Source organism: Kryptolebias marmoratus, linkage group LG6, assembly GCF_001649575.2.
Source record: "Kryptolebias marmoratus isolate JLee-2015 linkage group LG6, ASM164957v2, whole genome shotgun sequence".
Taxonomy (NCBI): domain Eukaryota; kingdom Metazoa; phylum Chordata; class Actinopteri; order Cyprinodontiformes; family Rivulidae; genus Kryptolebias; species Kryptolebias marmoratus.
The window spans coordinates 2,566,094-2,586,634 of record NC_051435.1 but is presented as its reverse complement, the minus strand read 5'-3'; the positions used below and the strand labels follow the sequence as shown (position 1 = coordinate 2,586,634).

Below are 20,541 nucleotides of genomic sequence, written 5' to 3'. Positions count from 1 at the left end.
GTGGTGGTCCGGGCTTGGTTTGGTGTTGGGTTCTGTGGTGGTCTGGGTCTGGGTCAGGGTTCTGTGGTGGTTCAGGTTTGGGTCGGGGTTCTGTGGTGGTCGGGGTCGGGGTTCTGTGGTGGTCTGGGCTTGGGTCGGGGTTCTGTGGTGGTTCTGGTTTGGGTCGGGGTTCTGTGGTGGTCTGGGTCGGGGTCGGGGTTCTGTGGTGGTCTGGGTTTAGGTCGGGGTTCTGTGGTGGTCTGGGTCAGGGTTCTGGTCCAAATGTTAAAACACCTGAACAAAGAACAAACAGACCTCAGCCACCAGAACCTGTCAGAACACTGTTGTCACTGTTGGGCACGGTAGTGGTAGCATCATGCTCTGCGGCTCAGTTCTGCTGCCTTCAAGGACCACGTGTTTTCTTGGGACATCTGAGCGTTCTTCACCCAGGAAGTTCCAAGAGGACATCCCAACGTGAGGACGACCCCAAACTGTTGGACACCTGAAACCCTTCATCACTTGGTGTCCTCATCGTCGGGGGAAGGAACATTGGTGGAACCCTTTAGAACCCTTCAGAACCCTGCAGAACCCTTCAGAACCCTGCAGAACCCTTCAGAACCCTGCAGAACCCTTCAGAACCCTGCAGAACCGCAGCTGGAAACCAGAAACCTTCTGGGTTCTCAGCGTCTCGTCCTGCTGCTGGAAGATTAGAACCTTTGAGCTCGTGAAGGCGGTTACCTCGGCTTTCGTCAGCGTCTTGTCTCTGTCCAGGTCGATGTGTCCAAAGGCCTCCATGCTGCGGGGTCCCCGGGACACGGACAGAACCTCCACCTCGAAGACCACGGTGGCGTTTGGTGGAACCGGACCTTTTTCCCGTCCGGAGAACAAGAAGAAGAAAAAACTTTTCTGTTAAACGGCACCGAGGAAGAACCCAGGAACATCGTGAACAGGCAGGACAGAAGGACGGAGACGTTCTGCAGGACACAGCAGGACAGGACTCAGAGTCCTCCGGGACATGCAAAGAAGAAAGGACGTTTAGGCGTCTGAGCATGCTCACAGGGAGGAAACGCCGCCGCCAACGGCAAGACGGCCTTTCAGACAAGACAGGAAAGAGTCGTCCTCCAGGACGTTTGACTCGGACGCCAGATTCGTCTACCTTTGCCTTTGTCTCCGAACGCCAGCGCCGACGGGACCGTGACCTTCCTCTTCTCGCCGACGCACATGTCCAGCATCCCGATGTCCAAACCTCTGATGACCTGTCCCACACCCAACACGAACCACTGCGGGTGGCCATCTTTGTCCGTCCGGCTGAAGCAGAAACAACTCATCAGATCTTGTTTCTAAATGACCTTTGACCCTTCTTAGATCACTGAGGTCACTGCTGATGTCGTTCCGCCCTGGCGTCGTTCTAGCACACCTGGAGCTGCTTTTATCGTTTTATTTTGGTAAATAAACAAAGACCGCTTTCATTGTTCGACTTTATGTTCTGATCTGTAAAACCTTGGAGTTCAAAGAGAATATTATATATTTTATTAACTTTATGCACACTTTAAACATTAAACCTCACGTGACTTTTAAAGACAAACACCGCCGACCTGCAGTAAAACTGGGACCCGTCCTCTGCCAGGTACCCGTCGTAGTGCGCGTTGATCAGGTCTCCTTTCTTGCTCCGCTTGGTGCACTCCAGGGGCTTGAACAGAACTTCTATCTTCACCTCTCGGTCCAGCTCGTCCGCCGAGGTCCAAACGGAGCCGAACCCGAGCCGCGAGGCGACAACGAGGCACAGAAAGCAGCTCAGGAAGGTCCACATGGCGCCGCTCCGTCCGCCTGCCTTCGTGGCAGCTCCTGGAAGAGACGCCTGGTTCTGGAGGACGTCATGAAGCTGCAGGCAGAAGGTCCGTGGGCTTTTCGGCCCCGGGTGCGACCTGTCAGGAAACCCGGGGCGCGGGGGGAGCGGCTTTCTGTGCCTGACAGACAAAGCTGAGGGCGTCAAAACCCACACCACTCCTTTATGGTCCTATGGAAGGCAAGAAAAAGGGCTAAGGTAACAAAGAGCCTGAATAATTAGAATTTTTAGACTCAACACCGACTCATTTCTTACAAATAAATGATTCACAAGCCAAATTTAAATTTTAAACAAATATTTTAAAGAAATTACTTAGCCAAAAGTAAACACAAGGGCCAATCTTGATCAATATTCATTGAAAAAATACATAAATTAACCCAGGTTTTAGATGTAAAATTCATATACCTTTCCCTAATTACATATTATATAGAATTTAGAGCAAACATGCTTTAATGAACAAAGAAAAATACTATTAACCTAAAAAGACACACAATTAGGCTTAATTTCTTATGCTTCTTTATGATTTTTTTTCTCCACTATGACAGTTAAAAAGCCATCAACAAAAATCTGATCATACAGCTACGAACATTTAACTCCAAAACAAGAATAACATACAGAAAAAAAGGAAGCGTACATTAAAGCAGGCTCGCTGTTACTCTGATGCACAATAACTCAAGTCAGATATATGATTTTTTTCTTGGCTGCAAGCTTATCAGCAACAGTCTGATTGGTCCATGTTTTAAAAAGATTATTTTCTTGGCTTCTAAGTAACTGTCACATGAAGAAATCACTAAATAGGTTCAGTTTTTTAAGCAAAATGAGACTCGATTTGTCACAGATTGGAGGAACAGAGCTAAAAAAATATAAATGTTATCTTGGGGGGCAGATAAAATGTTACTAAGGCCCGGGGTTGAGTTTGAAACATGTGATTTATTGTGTTAATTAACAGATAAATATTCAGAATAATGAAGCACAGCTCTGTGGTGCAGTTCTGAGACCGGCCGACAGGTGGCAGCCGTGCGCAGGCGCGTCTCCCGCTTGGAGGCAGAAGAAGCTTTTCCACCAATAGGAGCAAAGGGGGGCGGGGCCAGGCGCCTGTATTTATTTTTGGTCACCGGTAGCTGCGTGACTCATCGCCCCTCAGACGCCTCGCGCTCCACAAGCAGACGTTAACCCAGCCAGGCTCTCACATCCGGGCACGTTAGGAGACGCACGTTTCTCTCACCTCGCGCGACGGGATTGAGATGTTACAGTTTAGGTTCTCCACAGTCCTGAAGGAGTTGTTCGAAGCCCCCCTGAAGCGCCCCTTCCCCGCCGGCAGACAGAAGAGCTGGTCCCCGGCCCTGCCGCCGCTGCTGCCGCCGCCTCACCGCCGCTGCCTCGGTTCGGTCCCGGCCGCCGATGCCAGAACCGGACCCCACCGCCTGAAGGCGCTGCGCGCGGCCGCCTCTGCCGCCGCCGCGCCGCGCCGCTCCTACTGCGTGAAGACGGAGGGCGCCACCGCCGTGGAGCTGGAGGAACAGCTGAAGAAGGATGGAGCCGAAGGAAACGACAAGTAGGTGTCTGCTGGTTGATCGATGCCCGCGGCTCCGTGACGTCACGTCCCCGCGGGGAGTCATGACGCAGGGCGGCGGATGCGGCGGCCTGCCGCGCGGTATTAACCGGTAGTAAACGTCTTTCTGTCTGTAGCTTGTCAACCTTAAACACGTGTCCCCCCACCCCTGTTTTTATTTAAAATGTCCCGCCCCGGAAGGCAGGAGCTTTCACGCCATACGAGCTTTAATCTGCCCCTTAATTGGACCCTAATCAGGTCCGATCTGGACCCGGTTCCGGTGCTGCTGTCAGGGATCAGCTGTGACCTCCACAGGAGAGGCTGCAGGTCACAGCTGGAGGGCCTCCCCGGCCTTCAAGGGAAAACTCTTTAAAAATAAATAAGTAAAACCTAAAATAAAACCATCAAGGATTACATCTCACCGTGAAGTTTGAAAGGTTTGATTCCTGTAGTTTCCCGGATATGTTGGAGCGAAATGCGGGTCGCAGTCGATGTAAACAACACACTTTTATGCGCCTGTGTGACGTAAGTGACAGAAAAATTAACCCCACTTTAATTGATTTTATTCCTGTTAAATTTTTAATTAGGATTTCAGCTGCTTTTAATCTAATTTTCAGTCCTTTTTATCTTTAAACCTGCAATTAGCAAGTCCTTCTGCAGAGGGATATTTATATTTATAACCCTAGTTTTTGGTAAGGTTATTTATTTTTGGACAGAATGATAATTTAGTGGCAGAAATGTCTCAGCTCTTCGCAGGGTTTTACTTCCTGTTTCTTGAAAATTATGTTTTGATGATTTTGTGTTGTGTTTTTCGTCGATTCGAGTAAAGAAACAGGAACAGGTTGCGCCTCTGCGACAGACTAAGAGACCTAAGATGCGGTTTAAAATCCTCCCTTTTGCAGAAACGCATTCACCGGAGCGTTGTCGGGTCAAAAAACAGGCGTAAAATGAAGTTAAAAAGCAGCCAGAGCTCAAATAAATCATTAAAACAACTGAAAGGTTTTTCTGCTTGACAGGAAAATCTAAAAACATGAGGACGTTTACAGTCCTGTCAGCTGATTTTATTATTAAATTTCATGCAAACCATCAGTGCAGGCTGGTTTTTTAATCCTTTGAAGGTGATTTTATGTCATAATATCCTATAAAAGTTCATCTTAAAGGAGATGAAACGTCATGTTTCTGTAACTCATGCTGTTTTATCTGAATGATCTCGTGTTTGACGTGAAGCTGGAGTCTAAATGATTAATAAAAGGACGATTCCTGACGCAGATTTGTTCGATAAATACAGGCGTTTGTTTCAGGTACACACGGTTCGATCTCAGGTGATAATCGAGTGTTTTTAACTCAAACAGAACCCCGCAGGTGAGCCCGTCAGCCCGGTAAACCCACTTCTGCTGACAGAAGAATTCGCCGCTCTGCTGGCTCGGCGCCATCGGTTCTGGACGGGGACGCTGTTGTGACAGAGACGGTCTTTGTGATCCTAACACCACCTCGTTTCCAGGGAGCGCTGAAAGGCGTCGCGCGTGTCCGAGCGGCCATTCGGCGGCAAATGGGCCGAGCCATCTGCTCCGGGGACATTTCTGATGTCCAGACGGAGAAAACAAGGTGTTCAGGGGGGAGGGGGGCTTGTTTCACGCCTCATCTGCTCGCTCTGTTCACTTCCTGTTTGTTACGAGTGGGAGCGTCCAGCCTGAGGATTCTGGGGTTAAAGGATGTCAACAAACAAGTTTTAAATCTTTGTTCGTCTGTCAGGTTTGGTTCAGCCTGAACGTGTTTGAGCAGCACGCAGCCATCACCGGCGTCCTGAACCCAACCCTGCAGCTGCACGGCGGCGAGGTGGTGTGCTTGGGCAGGAATGCGGTTCTGCGAGTCAGAACGAAGTGAGAGAGCTGCCGACCGACTCTGAGCTTTAATGTGAGATGAAACCAGACGGATCCAGAGGCCTGAAGCTGTGTGGACAGTTAAAGATCTGCAGCCGATGGAAACAAACGTTTAGGAGCCGTCAGGTCAGGGGCAGGGGGTGGGTCAGCGGCACAGCGGCGCCGATCTGTTTGTTTGGAAACGTTCGGCTGCGTGTGGAGAGTTTGTTCTGAGGGAGACAGAAAGAGAGGCGGAGCCCGAACCATCCATCCATCCATCCATCCATCCATCCAACCAACCATCCATCCATCTATCTGACCATCCAACCATCCTCCGTCCATCCATCCAACCAACCATCCATCCTCTCCAGCTCCTCCTGGATTATCTCGAGGTGTTCCCAGACCAGCGAGGATACATAATCCTTCCATCTGAGGTTTCTTCTCTCTGTGGGACGTGTCTGAAAACCTTCCCACCCTGAGCTCATCCAACCCCCCCACCTCCCCCGGAGTTGAATTCCTCGGTCAGATGATGATGAGGTTCTGTCTGTGGTTTGTCCATCAGGCGTGTCCAGGACCGCACCGTCCTGCTCACAAACAAACAGGAAACACAAAGTCGTGTTTTGCTGTTTGGATTCTGAAGCCTCTGTGAAATCCGATCGTCTGTTTCCAGTTTGTTTGGTGAAATCTCCGAGCGGCTCGTGAGATAAGGCCGTATCAGCAGATAAGCCCGGTGTTTACTCTGGCCCGGCAGAGAGCCAAAGGTCTGATCTGCTCTGAGAAACATTCTTTCTTCTAACCTCCTGAAGTTCTCCATGGTTCAGTTTAATGAAAACGGGCCTGCATGGAGACCTGCCTGCTGCTGTTCCTGTGAGTCTAATTCTGTCTCCTGACTGTCTCACCCCAGGAGGAGACATCCGGGAATCCTCCCCAGTCTGGAGGATCTGCTCTTCTACACGGTGGCAGAAGGTCAGGAGACGATTCCTGCTCACAAGTTCCTGACGGTGAGTCCAGTTCCTGCATTCTTCAGCTCCGCTTGGATAGAAGCAGTTTATACATTTAACCTTCCTTCCAGGCGCTCAAAGCCACCGGGCTTCGGTCCGGAGACCCCCGCCTGAAGGAGTGCATGGAGACCCTGAAGCAGACCCTGAAGAAGATCCCGGACGGCGTGACGCTCGACAGGCACCTCTTCAAGAAGTAAGGCTCGCCGGGTTGGCGTCACGGCGGCGATTTGTACCCTGAACTCAGCCGCACGTTCAAACCACTTCTAACCAAACCTTAATCTGAAATCAGAGGTTATTTCTGTTCGAATTAACATAAAAACATCCATCAAACACGACATTCTGAGAAGCATTAGCTCCACTGATGCAGCAGATTAAAACGCTTTTAGACTAAATTACTTTGTGTATTTATGGAGACATTTAATTAAAGTAACACAATTAAAAAAGAAATAACTTGGAGGGGAAGCCAGCTGTAGTTTTAGTCCCTGTAACGCTTTAAAGGATCCTTTTAATCTTTAAAACATCATTTTATTTATTTCCCCAACAATCTTTGTACTGGGTCAAAGGTCACAGGGTTTGGTTCATGTAACGGTTGACTGCTTCTTCATCAGACATGTTTTCTCTCCATAGAAGTTTGTCAGACTTCAGAGGTGCTAACCTGGTTGGCAAACTTTTTTTTTTTGGCTCGGCTGCATGTCGTCACGGTGATCCAGCATCCTGTCTGTGGTCTGTCCATCAGGTGTGTCCAGAGCAACATTGTCCTGCTCACTCAGGCCTTCCGAAAGAAGTTCGTCATCCCTGACTTCCAGGCCTTCACCTCCCATATTGACAAGCTTTATGAGAAAGCCAAAACACTCACAGGAGGACAGGTGTGTCCTTTCAGATCCATCACTGTCTCTCTTTTTGTTTTTCTCTCCCCGAGCATCGTTGTTATGATTTTTCCTGCATGCAGATTCATTCCCATCGCTCCCTCCTGGTGTAGGGGAGGAATCCACTCGTGGACGCGTCAGAAACATCACCGTGGTGTTTCCAGCAGCGACGTCCCGTTATTTTCACACACCGCCGTTAGCGCTCGGCTGCTTAGTCACAGATTATCAGTCAGGCTCCGGTTTTTATTCTTGTCTTTGTCAGAGAAGACAAAGAGGTTAAACTGTTTGACCAAAACAACTAAAAATGACAAGAATTAGAGATAAATCTGCCTCAATGAGAAGGAACGTTTGCTAATTCAGTCCCTCCAGGATTTCTCGGGGCATTTTCCTAAAAGTTGCAATTTTTTTTTACTAAAATCAATAAACAACCATAACTTTTAATATCTAAACCAAAAAGCCTTTCTAGTTTTGTAAGATAATTCCCAACAAACATTGATATTCTCAAAAGGTGCTTTATTTGAGAACTTTGATAGCTTCTAAACTGACATTCATGAGCATTTCTGGATTGTCCCTGGTCTGCAGCTCTCCTCACATGTTTTGCAGACACAAAGTGTTTGTCGATGCGTTTATGTTCCATGATTACACTGCAGGACGTGCAAAACAGCTGCAGCTGGGGAGGAAACTGGTTTGCTGAAATCTTTGTGGGCAAATGTGAAGCATTAGCGCACATTTTGGCTTCGGTCGCTGCTCCTGCACGCTCCCGGCATTCTGATGTTAACAGGAAGTGACGTCACGTGTCTTCTTCCTGAGTTATTTGGGGTTATTTTGTATTCCACGCTACACAAACCCACAAAGAAGAGACTAGACCACAGAAACGGTGGCGAATCACTTTAGAAACAATAAATATTGGGTTAAAGTTGCGAAGTCCTGGAGGGTCTGATTATTACATCGTTTGATCGTTTTGCTGCTGAGAAACACAAAAAGACTCTGAATTAAGAGTCAAACTCTGGAATCACATCAGTTTCCAGAGTTCGACCCTCCTGAGTCGTTCTCTGACTGTTTTTGCATCTGAGGGTGGATTCTCCCGTTTCTTCGCCGGCGCCGGTCCTGTTTCTGTCGGCGGTGCTGCTTTACCTCCTGCTTTACCTCCTCCCCCCTTTCAGGTGGCGGATTACATTCCCCAGCTCGCCAAGTTCAGCCCCGACCTGTGGGCCGTCTCTCTGTGCACGGTGGACGGGCAGAGGTGAGTCAATCCCGCCATCTTGGTTTTTTGCTTAAAGAACGCCGGCAGAGACGTTGTGTTCAAGGACACGTTTTTTTTCCCAGAAACGACCGAACTTGTGTGGAAAGATGGTTGTGTAATATTATCTGGAGGTGTGTCGGCAGAGCTGCGTTCTGATTGGCCGAATGTTCGAGGCGATGCCATAAAGATAAAAACAGCTGCTGCGGTTTTATTGTTCTTCTTCAGGCGTGTTCAAACGCGTCCGCCACGCTCAGGTGGACGGCGTCTAACCCTCGCTTGTCCCCCTCCGTCTCAGGCACACGGTGGGAGACACCAAGGTCCCGTTCTGTCTCCAGTCCTGCGTCAAGCCTCTGAAGTACGCCGTGGTGGTGCACGACCACGGCACGGAGTACGTGCACAGCTTCATCGGGAAGGAGCCGAGCGGCCTCCGCTTCAACAAGCTCTTCCTGGACGAGGACGGTGAGACGGCGTCCAACACTGGACATCATCCAGCGCCGAGCGCTGATGGGAAACGCTCCTTTTTTACACGGAATTATTTAAAATTGCAGCTTATCGTTTTAAGGAAAGGTGCTTTAGTTCAGGTGGAACGTTTGAATGATCCAGACTTTAGTCCCAAAGGAACAAAGTAAACAGTTTTATTACTTCTTCAGGAGGAAAAAGATCATTTTTGAGTTTGATTTCAGCAATAAAAAGTTGGAAACTTACTCCACCAAACAGGAGACCTCCAGGGGTCTCCAGGGGACTCCAGGGGACCTCCAGGGGTCTCCAGGGGACCTCCAGAGGGCTCCAGGGGACCTCCAGGGGACTCCAGGGGTCTCCAGGGGACTCCAGGGGACCTCCAGGGGACTCCAGGGGACCTCCAGGGGACTCCAGGGGACCTCCAGGGGACTCCAGGGGTCTCCAGGGGACTCCAGGGGACCTCCAGGGGACTCCAGGGGACCTCCAGGGGACCTCCAGGGGACTCCAGGTGACTCCAGGTGTCTCCAGGGGACCTCCAGGTGTCTCCAGGGGACGGTCCCTGAAGGCCTTTCAGTCTCGTGACCAAAATGGCGTCATTTTGTTCTCGTAGCAGCTTCAACCCGAGGCCCGAGCCAAACCGTTCCTCGGAGCTCAAGGTGTCGTGTGATTGGTCAGGAGCTGTTGTGGGCGTGTTTATGAGCTGCAGTGGAGCCATTTTGCTTCTTCTTCTCCAGCTTTTTCAGCGAAACGTAGAAACCTGCGAGTTTAAAAAGAGTTCTGTGGGAAGAAACCCGATTTAACGCCGCAGCAGTTCCACAACGACTGGTTTATCTGACCTGAGGCGATATGATGGTTTCCTGTAAAAGCTGCCATCTTGTTTGTTTACTGAAAAAGGAACAGGCCTCTGAGTCATTTCTAATAAAACCAGGTTCCTTCAGGTCCGTGTCGTGGATTGTTTCTCTGTCCTCCACGTCCCCGAAGCCTCAGGTTGTCTCAGGCGTCCTCCTCTGTCCCGGTTTCACCTCGACCTGCTGAAGAAACCCGGCTGTTGTGACATTTCCTCCGCGGGGCTTTTATTGCCAAACAGCGGCGTGGACAAGTTCCTGTTAGTGACTCGTTGTTGTTTTTACTCTCGTCGGAGGATTTAAATGATCTCTGGCTGCAAACTTCTTTACGTCCTCTTTAAAGTTTATCTCTTTATGATTATAAACATCAGAGACAACGATGAAAAGCTGAAATCTAACCACCGAGCCACTGAAGGGGAGGGGTGTGGTTTATTTTAGAGGAAGAAGATTTCTTTATGAGCTTGGCTTGTGGAAAACTGAGGACTCTTTAAGGGCTGCTGAGTGTAAATAAAACAAATAAATAAACATAATTCTATGATAAATAAAAGAAAATGTCACTCAGGTCTTATTTCTGTCAAAACACGTCAGAAATTTCAGAAAGATTCTAATAATTAATGTTAAAGAAAGAGGAACAAAATGAATAATTGTTTTGATTTTCGGCTCTGAGGAAGTTTGTTGAACCGGAGCTGCAGTAAAACGGTTCTCCTCGCGGTCCGGTCCGGTCCGGTCCGCTGACCCAGCTCTGCTTTTCGTTGGCAGATAAACCCCACAACCCCATGGTGAACGCCGGCGCCATCGTTTGCACGTCTCTGATCAAGGTAAGCTCCTCCCCTTCTGCTCTGCTGCTTTCATGTCTCTGAGTCGATCGAAGGAAGGTAACGACTCGCAGCCCATCGCGTTCCTCGTTTCCTCGTTTCCTTCCTCCTTATTATTAACCTTCAGACTCAAACTGACAGACGAGCGGCGCCGTTTGCCTCGGAGGTCGTCTGCGTGCCGACTGAACGAAGACTTTTCTGTTTTTAATGAAATTTAAAACCGTTTCTGATCAACCTGAGGTTATTAGATTTGAATTCCTGAAACTCTTTGTCTAAATGAGCTTTTTCTTGATAAAACATCTGATTATAAACTGAAGACTAGTCCGGTTTAATTAAAGTGTTAGCAGGTCGGGAACGTAATTTTTAAATAAGATGGAGTCAAACTCGCCCCATCGGACAGATTTAAACGGCTAAAAAATACTTTAGTTTTAGGTTTTTAGCTGCTTGATCTTCTCCTTTAATGATAAAAATAAAAAGAAGTAGAACCACAAACACCCTCTGGGTGGCGCAGCCGGTTCAGGCAACACCGATAATAATAAAAACTGTTTTTTAAACGGAGAGATTCGTCACGTTCCGACCTGGGGCGGAGCCTAATGGCCGCCGTTCATCGGTCACGACTCCAGGAAGTAAAACTAAAGAGTTCGGCTCCTTTTCAGAGTCAGACAGACGCTTTCAGCCGCGGCGCCTCTGCGGGTTTTAACGCGTCCGTCTGGTCCCCGCGGCGGTTTTCTGCCTCCACGGACGCTTAATCTAAAAAAAAAAAAAAAACTAACCGTGAGCAGTTAATATCTTACCTGCTGTAGACGGCGCCTTGAGCGACCTCGGCTCGGAGGAAACGGTTTAATCCGGAGCAGACTGTTCTGCCATATTTGTTTCCCTGAAATGGTTACGACCCGCCTGACGGAGCTCAGTCAGACTCCAGGTTCTTTGTTTACGTTGAGTGCGTACCCGCATTTCAGAATCACGTATCGCCGGTTCATATAACCCGATCCACGCGACCGCCGGGATTTAAATCCGCTTCCCGGGAACGTCGAACCCCGCCCGAGTTCAGCCGTCTGCTGCAGGTGAGATATTCTTTACACCTCGAGGCTCAGCGGTCTGATGATGGGATGGTTTGTGACGTGCTGCTTGAAGGCTACATGTTGTTGTTGTTGTTGTTGTTTTGTTTGTATGTTGCATTTTTTCCAGACGTAGGAACTCTGGGAAATAATGACCGCTGCCGCAGGTCAAATGACGTTGGTAATTTTTTCTTCCTTTTCCATACGTATCTCCTGACCTCTCCTCCTTCTCTCTGTGTTTTTATTTATTTTTATTTTGGTTTCTTTCCTCCGATCAGCTCAGTAGAATTCCGTTTAGTGACTCTTTAACGCCTCCATCGTCATTTCCTCCTCTCTTCAGCCTGAAACAAGCCCCGCCCCTTTAATGAAACAAGCCCTGCCCCGTTAACGACCCTCCACAGATAAAATCAGTAACACTTTAAAGTGCATGTGTGCATTTTTTGATCCTTGCTGTGGTGTTTATGTAACGATGCAGCATCAGATTGAATAAAAGGACATTTCTGCTCCTCTTCCTCCTGTTTCCTGACAGTTTGACCTTTGAACCCGTCCACACACACGCACCTGTGTAACTCGTAACGCTCGCACCTGCACGCAGTCTGAGCCAGGCGGGTTTTAGCTCCTGAGGCAAACTCCACAGATTTCTACATTTTTATTTGTCTAAAAGATCTGTTTCTCATCGTTTAGTTGTCATTTTTTTTTAACTTTCCTGAAGCTGCAGGAGCGCCACTAACCGCTGCCATGTTTTCTCCTCTCTGCAGCAACACGCCAGCAACGCCGAGAAGTTCGACTACGTGAGTATCCCGCTCGCCGTCGCCGTCAGAGGAGCGTAAACGGAGCGGGAGCTGACTGTCTCGCTCTGATCTCCCCCTCAGGCCATGACCTTCCTGAAAAAGATGGCGGGAAACGAGTATGTCGGCTTCAGCAACGCCACGTGAGTCCAACCTTCCCGTCGTTTCAAGATGGCCGCCACAGCTAATCGACTCAGAGTTACAGAAAACGAGGCAAAGCTTGTGTTATTAGCGGACTCATGATCCGAGCTTTAACGAGGCTCAGGAGATGTAGCTGTGGCGGCCATTTTGAATATAAACCCAGTGATGCCTTCAAGGACTGTTGGGTCTGGATCAACGGTTCTTCAGACCTTCTGGAGGTTTTGTCTCTGGGCTTCGGCTGCTTTCCCTCCCGGTTTCAGTCCTCGAACCTCGACTTGTTCAGGCGTGGAAAAAGACTCCACAACTCCAAGTCCGGACCCGGAGTTGTGTCGACACGTTAACGAGGTCGTTAACGTTTAATCACCACAGAGTCAAACCAGGACGGAGTTCTTCAGTTTGACTCTTAGATTCTGTTCAGCTCCAGATTTTAGATCTGAGACTTTGTCTTTTGTCCTCAACTTGTCCACGTTTCTGTCCGGCTACAAGGACAGAACCGTAGTAGATTAAAGGCTCGTCAGCCGCTTCCTGTCGCAGCCGAAGTCCAAACTGTTGATCCTAGAAATCCGGCTGCTGGATGAAGACTTTTCTGACAGTTCTGTCCCACAGCTGGAGTCCTGAGCCGGGTCCGTGTGAAGGCCCGGTTCCGGTCCTGAGCCGGGTCCGTGTGAAGGCCCGGTTCCGGTCCTGAGCCGGGTCCGTGTGAAGGCCCGGTTCCGGTCCTGAGCCGGGTCGTGTGAAGGCCCGGTTCCGGTCCAGCAGCTCGTCTCGTGGCGGAGCCGCGGGCGTGTTTCTGTTTCTGTTTCTGTTTCCAGCTGCGGCTTGGAGGCTCGAGTTTCAGAATGATCACATGAATGAGAGCCCTGAGCACACGAGGGGGCGGAGCCGCAGTGTTCCTGCAGCGGCTCCGCCCCCTCGTGTGTGTGTGTGTAACCGGATCGCTCTGCTCTCCGTGACAGATTCCAGTCGGAGCGCGAGTCAGGAGACAGGAACTTCGCCATCGGCTACTACCTGAAGGAGAAAAAGGTTCGTCTGGAGATTAAACCAGAAAATCCAGGAATAATCCAGGAATATTCCAGGAATAATCCAGGAATATTCCAGGTTCCCTGCAAGAAAAAGGGTTTTATTTGACAGAAACGGTGAATGAATGAATGAATGAAAAGTTACATTTAAACAGAGAAACGATGCAGCTGAAGACGTGATGAACCGCAGAGTTCTGGTTAAAAAAACAAACAGTCCATTCATTCATTCATCCTTCTCTCTCTTCATTCATCCATCCATTCAATTGTTCATCCATTCGTCAAACACTGTATCTGTCCATTCATTCATGCATTCATTCATTCATCCTTCTTTCAGGTCTTTCATCCGTCCATCCAAAAGTTCATCTGTCCATTCATCCATTCACCCACTCAATTATTCATCCATCCATCAAACTATTCATCTGCGCATTCATCTATTCATCCATCCAGCATCCATTTATTGATCCATGCATCCAAGAGTTTATCTGTTCATCCATCCATTCACTCATTCATCCATCATGCGTCCATGTTCCTCCGGGTTCTGGTTCTGCTCAGGTGTGTTCAGGTGTTCTTGTGTTCCTCTGCAGTGTTTCCCTGAGGGAACCGACATGACGTCCATCCTGGACCTGTACTTTCAGGTGGGCGGAGCTTCGTTCTCCGATGACGACCGCTTCCTGTGACAAAACTAAACGTTTCCTTTTGTTCCCGTCCAGCTGTGCGCCATCGAGGTGACCTGCGAGAGCGCCAGCGTCATGGCGGCCACGCTGGCCAACGGCGGCATCTGTCCGATCACGGGCGAGCGCGTCCTGAGCCCCGAGGCCGTGAGGAACACGCTGAGCCTCATGCACTCCTGCGGCATGTACGACTTCTCGGGGCAGTTCGCCTTCCACGTGAGTACAACCCCAACCGGGTCTCAGACCGCCGGGTTGGTGGGTCAGTGGGGCGGTGGGGCGGTGGTACCGCTCAAACCCAGGCCAGAAAACAGAACCTCTGACGTCAGGAGGTCTGGAGCAGGAACACTGAGATCAGCTAACTGTAGCTAAACGGGAGCCAAAGGCTAACTGTGGCTAGCTGGGAGCCAAAGGCTAACAGTGACTCGATAGGAGCTAAAGGCTAAGTGTGGCTAGACGGGAGCTAAAGGCTAAGTGTGGCTAGACGGGAGCTAAAGGCTAAGTGTGGCTAGACGGGAGCTAAAGGCTAAGTGTGGCTAGACGGGAGCTAANAGCTAAACGGGAGCCAAAGGCTAACTGTGGCTAGCTGGGAGCCAAAGGCTAACAGTGACTCGATAGGAGCTAAAGGCTAAGTGTGGCTAGACGGGAGCTAAAGGCTAAGTGTGGCTAGACGGGAGCTAAAGGCTAAGTGTGGCTAGACGGGAGCTAAAGGCTAAGTGTGGCTAGACGGGAGCTAACGGCTAGCTGTGGCTAAACGGGAGCTAAAGGCTAACTGTGGCTAAACGGGAGCTAAAGGCTAACTGTGGCTAAACAGGAGTTAAAGGCTAAACAGGAGCTAAAAGAAGCCCAGCCAGCAGCTGAAGCAGATGTTTCTTCAGAGAAAATGTTTGTAAATAAAGTTACTGAAACCTGAAGTCCCAGCAGCGTCTGCTGGACGAGCTGAAGGTTTCGATAAACAAACAGCTAAAACAGCTGAAGGTCTGCAGCCTGCAGGAACCTGGGAACGGCAGGTTGTTTGTTTGTTTGTTTGTTTGTTGTTGTTGTTGTTTACAGCTGCCCTTCTGTCCCTCTTCAGGTCGGACTGCCGGCCAAGTCGGGCGTGGCGGGCGGCATCCTGCTGGTCGTCCCCAACGTGATGGGCATCATGTGCTGGTCGCCGCCGCTCGACAAGATGGGCAACTCGGTCAGAGGGATCGAGTTCTGCACGGTACGGAGTCAAACCGCCGGGCGGTTCTGGTTCCGGTCCGACTCGGCGAATAATTCCTCTGTCGTTTCAGGACCTGGTGGAGCTTTTTAACTTCCACAACTACGACAACCTGAGGCACTTCGCCAAGAAGCACGACCCCCGCAGGGAGGGGGGCGACCAGAGGGTGAGGACACGCCCCCACACACACACACACACATCTGCAGCGGAGCAGGAAGTTACTGAACGCAGCAGCTTACATGTTGTCTTTAAAGCTGAAACCAGATGTTTATAAAGACGGCCATTTTGTTTTTTGTGGCGGGTCAGATTGTCCCGAGGGAGGGGCTCCGGTGACTGACGGCTCCTTTCGGCCAATCATTGGCCTGCAGGCTGCTGATGTTGACACCTGCAGCTCACCTGGAACTCGATCCGAGTCGAGCTGATTGGAAAAGACACTGTCCATCTGAAGACACGTCTGTGTCCAGGCTGCTGTCTTCAGATGTTCCCCTCAAGGTTCTGTTTTATGAACCTGCCCGCAGCGTGATGCTGCCGCCGCCGTGCTTCACAGTTAGGATGTTTGAAGCTTCCTCCTCCCTCCTAATGTAACGACGGTCATTATTGTCCATCAGACGGTGGGACGTGTCTCCAGTCTGTAAGCTGTCCTCGTGTTTCTCTGGGAGACGTCTCCATCCTCTCAGGGGGACGTTTCAGGAGCTCTCTCCCTGATGTCTCGGCTCATTTCTTTAGATTTTCAAAGCAGCGGTCAGGAACCAATCAGAAGCCTCCAAAGCCGTGACATCACCACCTGGTCTGTGACAGAAGTAATAAAACGGTTCCGTCTGCGTAAACATCTGGTTTCAGCCGGTTCTGCGAGCTCCGGGCACGTTCTCGCGGCGAACTAACTCAGTGATCCGTGTCGATTAAAGCAGCGGCTCGACTTCGGACCCATGGATTACGAGAGCCTCCAGCAGGAGCTCGCTCTGAAAGCCCCCCTGTGGAAAAAAGTGTCCCCCGCCGAGTCGGACCAGGACAGCTCCACCACCGTAGTCTATAGGATGGACAAAGTCAGCGAGTGAAGGCGAGACATTGTCCCTCTGTGGACGGGACGAGGAAGCTGCTGCTCTGTCTGTCATCTGCTTCTCCTTCCCTCTGTAACAGTCAGAGCAGAGTTTAGTTTCGTCTCCTTGACGACGAACTCAGGTGATCTTTGTCCACAAACACCAAGAATTTAAACCACAGATCGTCTTAACGAGAGAAAAACCATCGAGCTGCGAAAAACCCCAAAAAACGAGATTAAATTCACCTTTTGTTCGAGGTTTTATAGAAGCGCCGACAATCATTTGTTTCCAAACTGGAAAATCTGGCTTTATAAAATAATTTGGGAAGAGATTTTATTCCATCTTATATCAAAACTGAACATATTCGTGTCGACGTTTGGTTATTGAACGCATCAGAAAAAAGAAACTTCTGGAAATTTGCCTAGAATAATAAACGGAATTAAAAACGAACGAATTCAGGTTTTACTTCAAAAATATTCTTTAAAAGTTTTAAGATTTAAGGAAGAAACGCCTGAGAATTTAACACAAATATATTTAAAATCTAAAACTAGGGTTCTGGAAACGTATGGGACTTTAAAAGTATTTTTTTAAATTATTTAAATGTAATAAAATAAAAAGAAGTTAAATTATTAGAGTATATATAAAACATCCCCGACTCTGTACCTAATTTATAATTCTTATAAGTATTTAAATCACCAGATAAACAACCTTTTAAAAGAAAGTTTAGCCTCTAAATCTGATTATAATCTGATCTTTAAACGAAGGACGAAGGTGAGGATGAATTAAACTAACTCAAACTTTATCGGCCTCCTTCTATCAGACGGATTTATTTTTCAGTTTTAGATCAAGTTTTTCCTCCAATCCTTCATTTATCGTCTCAACAAATCAAAAAAAAAAGTTTTCAAACCAAACAAAAATGTTTAATCTGCTTAAAGGTGGCGAGTGGAGCTTTGAACGACAGATTAATTTCCCTCCTTAGGTTCATCAGGGACATCTTTCTGTGGCTCACCTTCATCCAGGCAAACAGAGACCCTGATGACCCTCAGGAGGGAGGGGAGGCAGATTAATCTGCTTCCATCTCCGTTCGTTTAAAGCTTAGAACTCCACACTAAGAGCTCCAAGGCTGGGAAACGTCTTCAGCTAACAGAAGAGAAGTTTAGTTGGTTTGTTTGTGGAGACGATAAAAGTTGGACTGAAGGGAAACCTGATCTTAGAAGAAGCAGAAAATAAATCAGTTTAAAAGGCAGATCGATCGTCTTGTTAATGGAAAATGTTTCATCTAACAGGTTAATTCATCCTCCCTTTTAGCCGTGACCCGGATGACTGAGAACTCCGCGGTGAACCGATGACTCCTCTGATCAGACGCCTTCATCTCTCGACAAAACAAAGGCGTGTTTTATCTCCTCAGGAGAGGCCCGACGGTGCCAGCAGCAGGTTCTTCCTCCGGCGCTCGGTCCGATCTGGGCTTCTTCCCAGAACCGCCTCTGAGTGCTGTGCAAAAGTCTTGATCCACTCCTTGGTTTTCTTTCTTCCAGGGGGGTTCTGTTGAACTTCAGCTGCTTATTTCCTCACCTCCACAGAACCAGATCTAGAGTTGGCAACTATGAGCAAAAACATTCTTCCAAACAGTCCCCTTTTATCCAAACCGCTCCAGGATAAAAGACCCAAACAGCAAACCGGTCCATTCTTATATTTACACTTAAACTCTGACATCATGACGTCAGAGTTGCTTTAATAAGACTTTCAGTGGTCAGGATCTGGATCTCGAACCTTTTTAGGAGCGCCTGCCGAGCTGCCGCTCGCGTCTGGTTCATAACGAGACGAGCGGCGGCGATGCATTCAAAGCGCCTGGGAAAAAAATGAACTCCCAGTGAGCTTAAAATGTAGCCGATAGATTGCCCCCATCTTGGCTCAGGACTTTTGCACAGCACTGCGTGTCTTCTGTGGCGAGCAGAGTCCGTCGGCATAAATCCACACGAAGGAACGTTTATTTAAATCTAAAATAGTTCTGATTTCTTCAGTTCTCCGCTTCTTATTTCGCTCTCAGACTCTGAGTTCTTGTTTCAAACATGGATGAGGTGATCACCTTTTATGTGTGTGTGTGTGTGTGTGTGTGTGTGTGTGTGCGTCTCAGAGCTCGTGAATGTTCGGAGCTGCAGCTGTAAAAAAAAAAAAAGCGTTTCAGGCGAATGTAAACTTCCGATGTTCCAGATCTGGATGATCTCGTTAGGGGCAGAGGTCGTCGCACAGCAGGTGCCTTAACGAGGGGAGGGGGAGGGGCTTATTTAATGTAGTGTTTTATCAGCAGACTCCTGTTACCTTCTTTCTTTATTTTTGTTTTCTAGGTTTCTGTTCTTAGGTACAAAGTTTTCAAAAGCCTCGGTGATCATTTCTGAACGACTCGATTCTCCGGCTGCTTGTTTTTAACATAACTCTGTCTGCCAGGTTTTTATTTTCAACCAATTAAAGTATTTATTTAATTCCCCGTCCCCGCTCTAGATTTAGGCCTTATTTAAAGAGATTAAATCTGTTCAGATATAACGAAGAGAAGGAAAACTCTCTTTATCTGCAGTAAGATTTGTTGTTTCCTCAGGTGTCACCAAAGAAATATTCATCTTTAACACTAAAGTATTAATAATGATCGTTATTCAGGCTTGAACAGTGGAAAAAGTTCCAAATATTTAAAGATTTTAGTGTTTTTTTGTGGGCAGCTTATGGTGTAGAGTTTTTTCCGAGTCTTGTTTTCGTTCGAGGATGAGTGAATTTTATGTTTTTCATCAAAAAAAAAAAAAAACTTAAAACCAAGGCAGAACATTTGGTTTCCATGTCTGACTAAATTAACTTTTTTGGGCCTTTTGGGTTCAGAAAGTTCACTTTTTTCAGAAATATAAACAGCTTTTTATCTGCTAAGAGAGGAAAAAGTAGTGTTTTTGTTTATTTTTGTCCAGGATTTGGTTATAAACAGGTTTCTTCCCCTAGTTGTTACATTTTGGTAGCGGCTCAGGTGGAAAACTTTAAAGCTGCAGATTTGCACGTTTAAACCACAGAAGGAGCTCCGGATGGTATTTAACGAGCTGCAGACGCAGAGCAAAACGTCACGGCGAGGAAAGGAACGTGGCGGTTTGTTCCGTTAGGAAACAGAACGTTATGGACCGAGGGGTCATCCCTGAGGAACGCCGCCTCCTTCCAACCAATCACAGTTGATTAATCCAAATTATCCATAAATCAGATTGATTCAATAAATCTCCCAATAATGTGATGAAATCAACTTTAATGACAGCCGGGCTTTTGAATCTTTTACCAGAATTCCCATAAAAACGCTCCGTTTTTATGGCTCGTGTCCTTTTCCATCTTGCATGCAGAAGTTTGTATAAATTATTCGAACGTGTTTAAATCTCATCTTTTTGTTTTTGTTTTTCCTTCACATGTTGTTTGTTTTTATGTTGATTTGTTTTATTTGTGTGAAAACGATAAATGATTTTTGTAAAAGATCACTACAGTGAGGTGAGCTTGGAACTGTAAGGTGGTGGAACGTTTTTAAAAGACCAAAGATTTGGAAAAAGTCAAAATGTTTGCCTGAAAACTTGAAAAGCTCGGATGAAACCGTATGGTTCCAAGTTCATTCGTTGTTTGTAATTCTGTATAAAAAGTCTCCATAAATTCACCGTCTGTCCCGTCTGCTCGTCCAGAGGAGCGGCTGAGACGGCTGCGGTGGACCTGCAGACGCGACAGTAAACGCTTTGTTTATTTTCTTGTTGTTGTTGTTGTCATGGCGTCCTCTGTATGAAATCAAATAAAGCTCGTATTCATCCTCTCATCCTCTGTGCATTCAGCTCTTTTCTCTGTGCTTCAGAGACAGTCAGGGTTTCAGAGGGTTTAGAAACGGTCCGAGTGGATCAGGGAGAAGGACGGAAGCTGAAGTCCAGAGTTATTCCGGAGGTCTGGGATTCCAGGGAAGTCTGGCTGCTGGGAAGGAAGGATTAAGACTTTTACATGGGTTGACGGGTTGTTTGATCCCCCCGTGGTCCAGCATGGAGGACAGGATGGATGGATGTTGGATGAATGGGAAGACGGGTGGATGGATGAGAAGCGGTTGTCATGGTAACCAGTCGTCGTGTCTAAACCCTGCAGTTAAACTGAGAGCAGCTTAAAAACCTTCAG

General features: G+C 48.1%; 2 protein-coding genes across 7 annotated transcripts in view; one reads left to right on the top strand and one right to left on the bottom strand.

Moving 5' to 3' along the window:
- Positions 1-1,992, bottom strand: part of fkbp7 (FKBP prolyl isomerase 7) — a 2,712-nt gene extending 720 nt beyond the window's left edge. The window contains exons 1-3 of the mRNA XM_037976208.1: positions 1,575-1,992; positions 1,136-1,287; positions 718-845 (exon numbers count right to left, since the gene is read on the bottom strand). Of these exons, the coding sequence (XP_037832136.1) occupies positions 718-845; positions 1,136-1,287; positions 1,575-1,789 (495 nt within the window). The 5' untranslated portion in view covers positions 1,790-1,992. The remainder of the gene's footprint in view (positions 1-717; positions 846-1,135; positions 1,288-1,574) is intronic.
- Positions 1,993-2,942: 950 nt separating this feature from the next.
- Positions 2,943-20,541, top strand: part of glsb (glutaminase b) — a 19,842-nt gene continuing 2,243 nt past the window's right edge. Inside the window, exons 1-15 of one of the 6 annotated variants that reach the window (XM_017403972.3) lie at positions 2,944-3,380; positions 6,141-6,237; positions 6,309-6,430; positions 6,974-7,103; positions 8,267-8,346; positions 8,642-8,805; positions 10,410-10,468; positions 12,282-12,314; positions 12,396-12,454; positions 13,409-13,475; positions 14,056-14,106; positions 14,182-14,358; positions 15,215-15,346; positions 15,417-15,509; positions 17,689-20,197. In XM_017403972.3, coding sequence (XP_017259461.1) covers positions 3,070-3,380; positions 6,141-6,237; positions 6,309-6,430; positions 6,974-7,103; positions 8,267-8,346; positions 8,642-8,805; positions 10,410-10,468; positions 12,282-12,314; positions 12,396-12,454; positions 13,409-13,475; positions 14,056-14,106; positions 14,182-14,358; positions 15,215-15,346; positions 15,417-15,509; positions 17,689-17,694 — 1,581 coding nt within the window. In that variant the 5' untranslated portion in view covers positions 2,944-3,069 and the 3' untranslated portion in view covers positions 17,695-20,197. The other 5 variants (XM_017403971.3, XM_017403970.3, XM_037976260.1 and 2 more) reach the window with 5 other exon arrangements.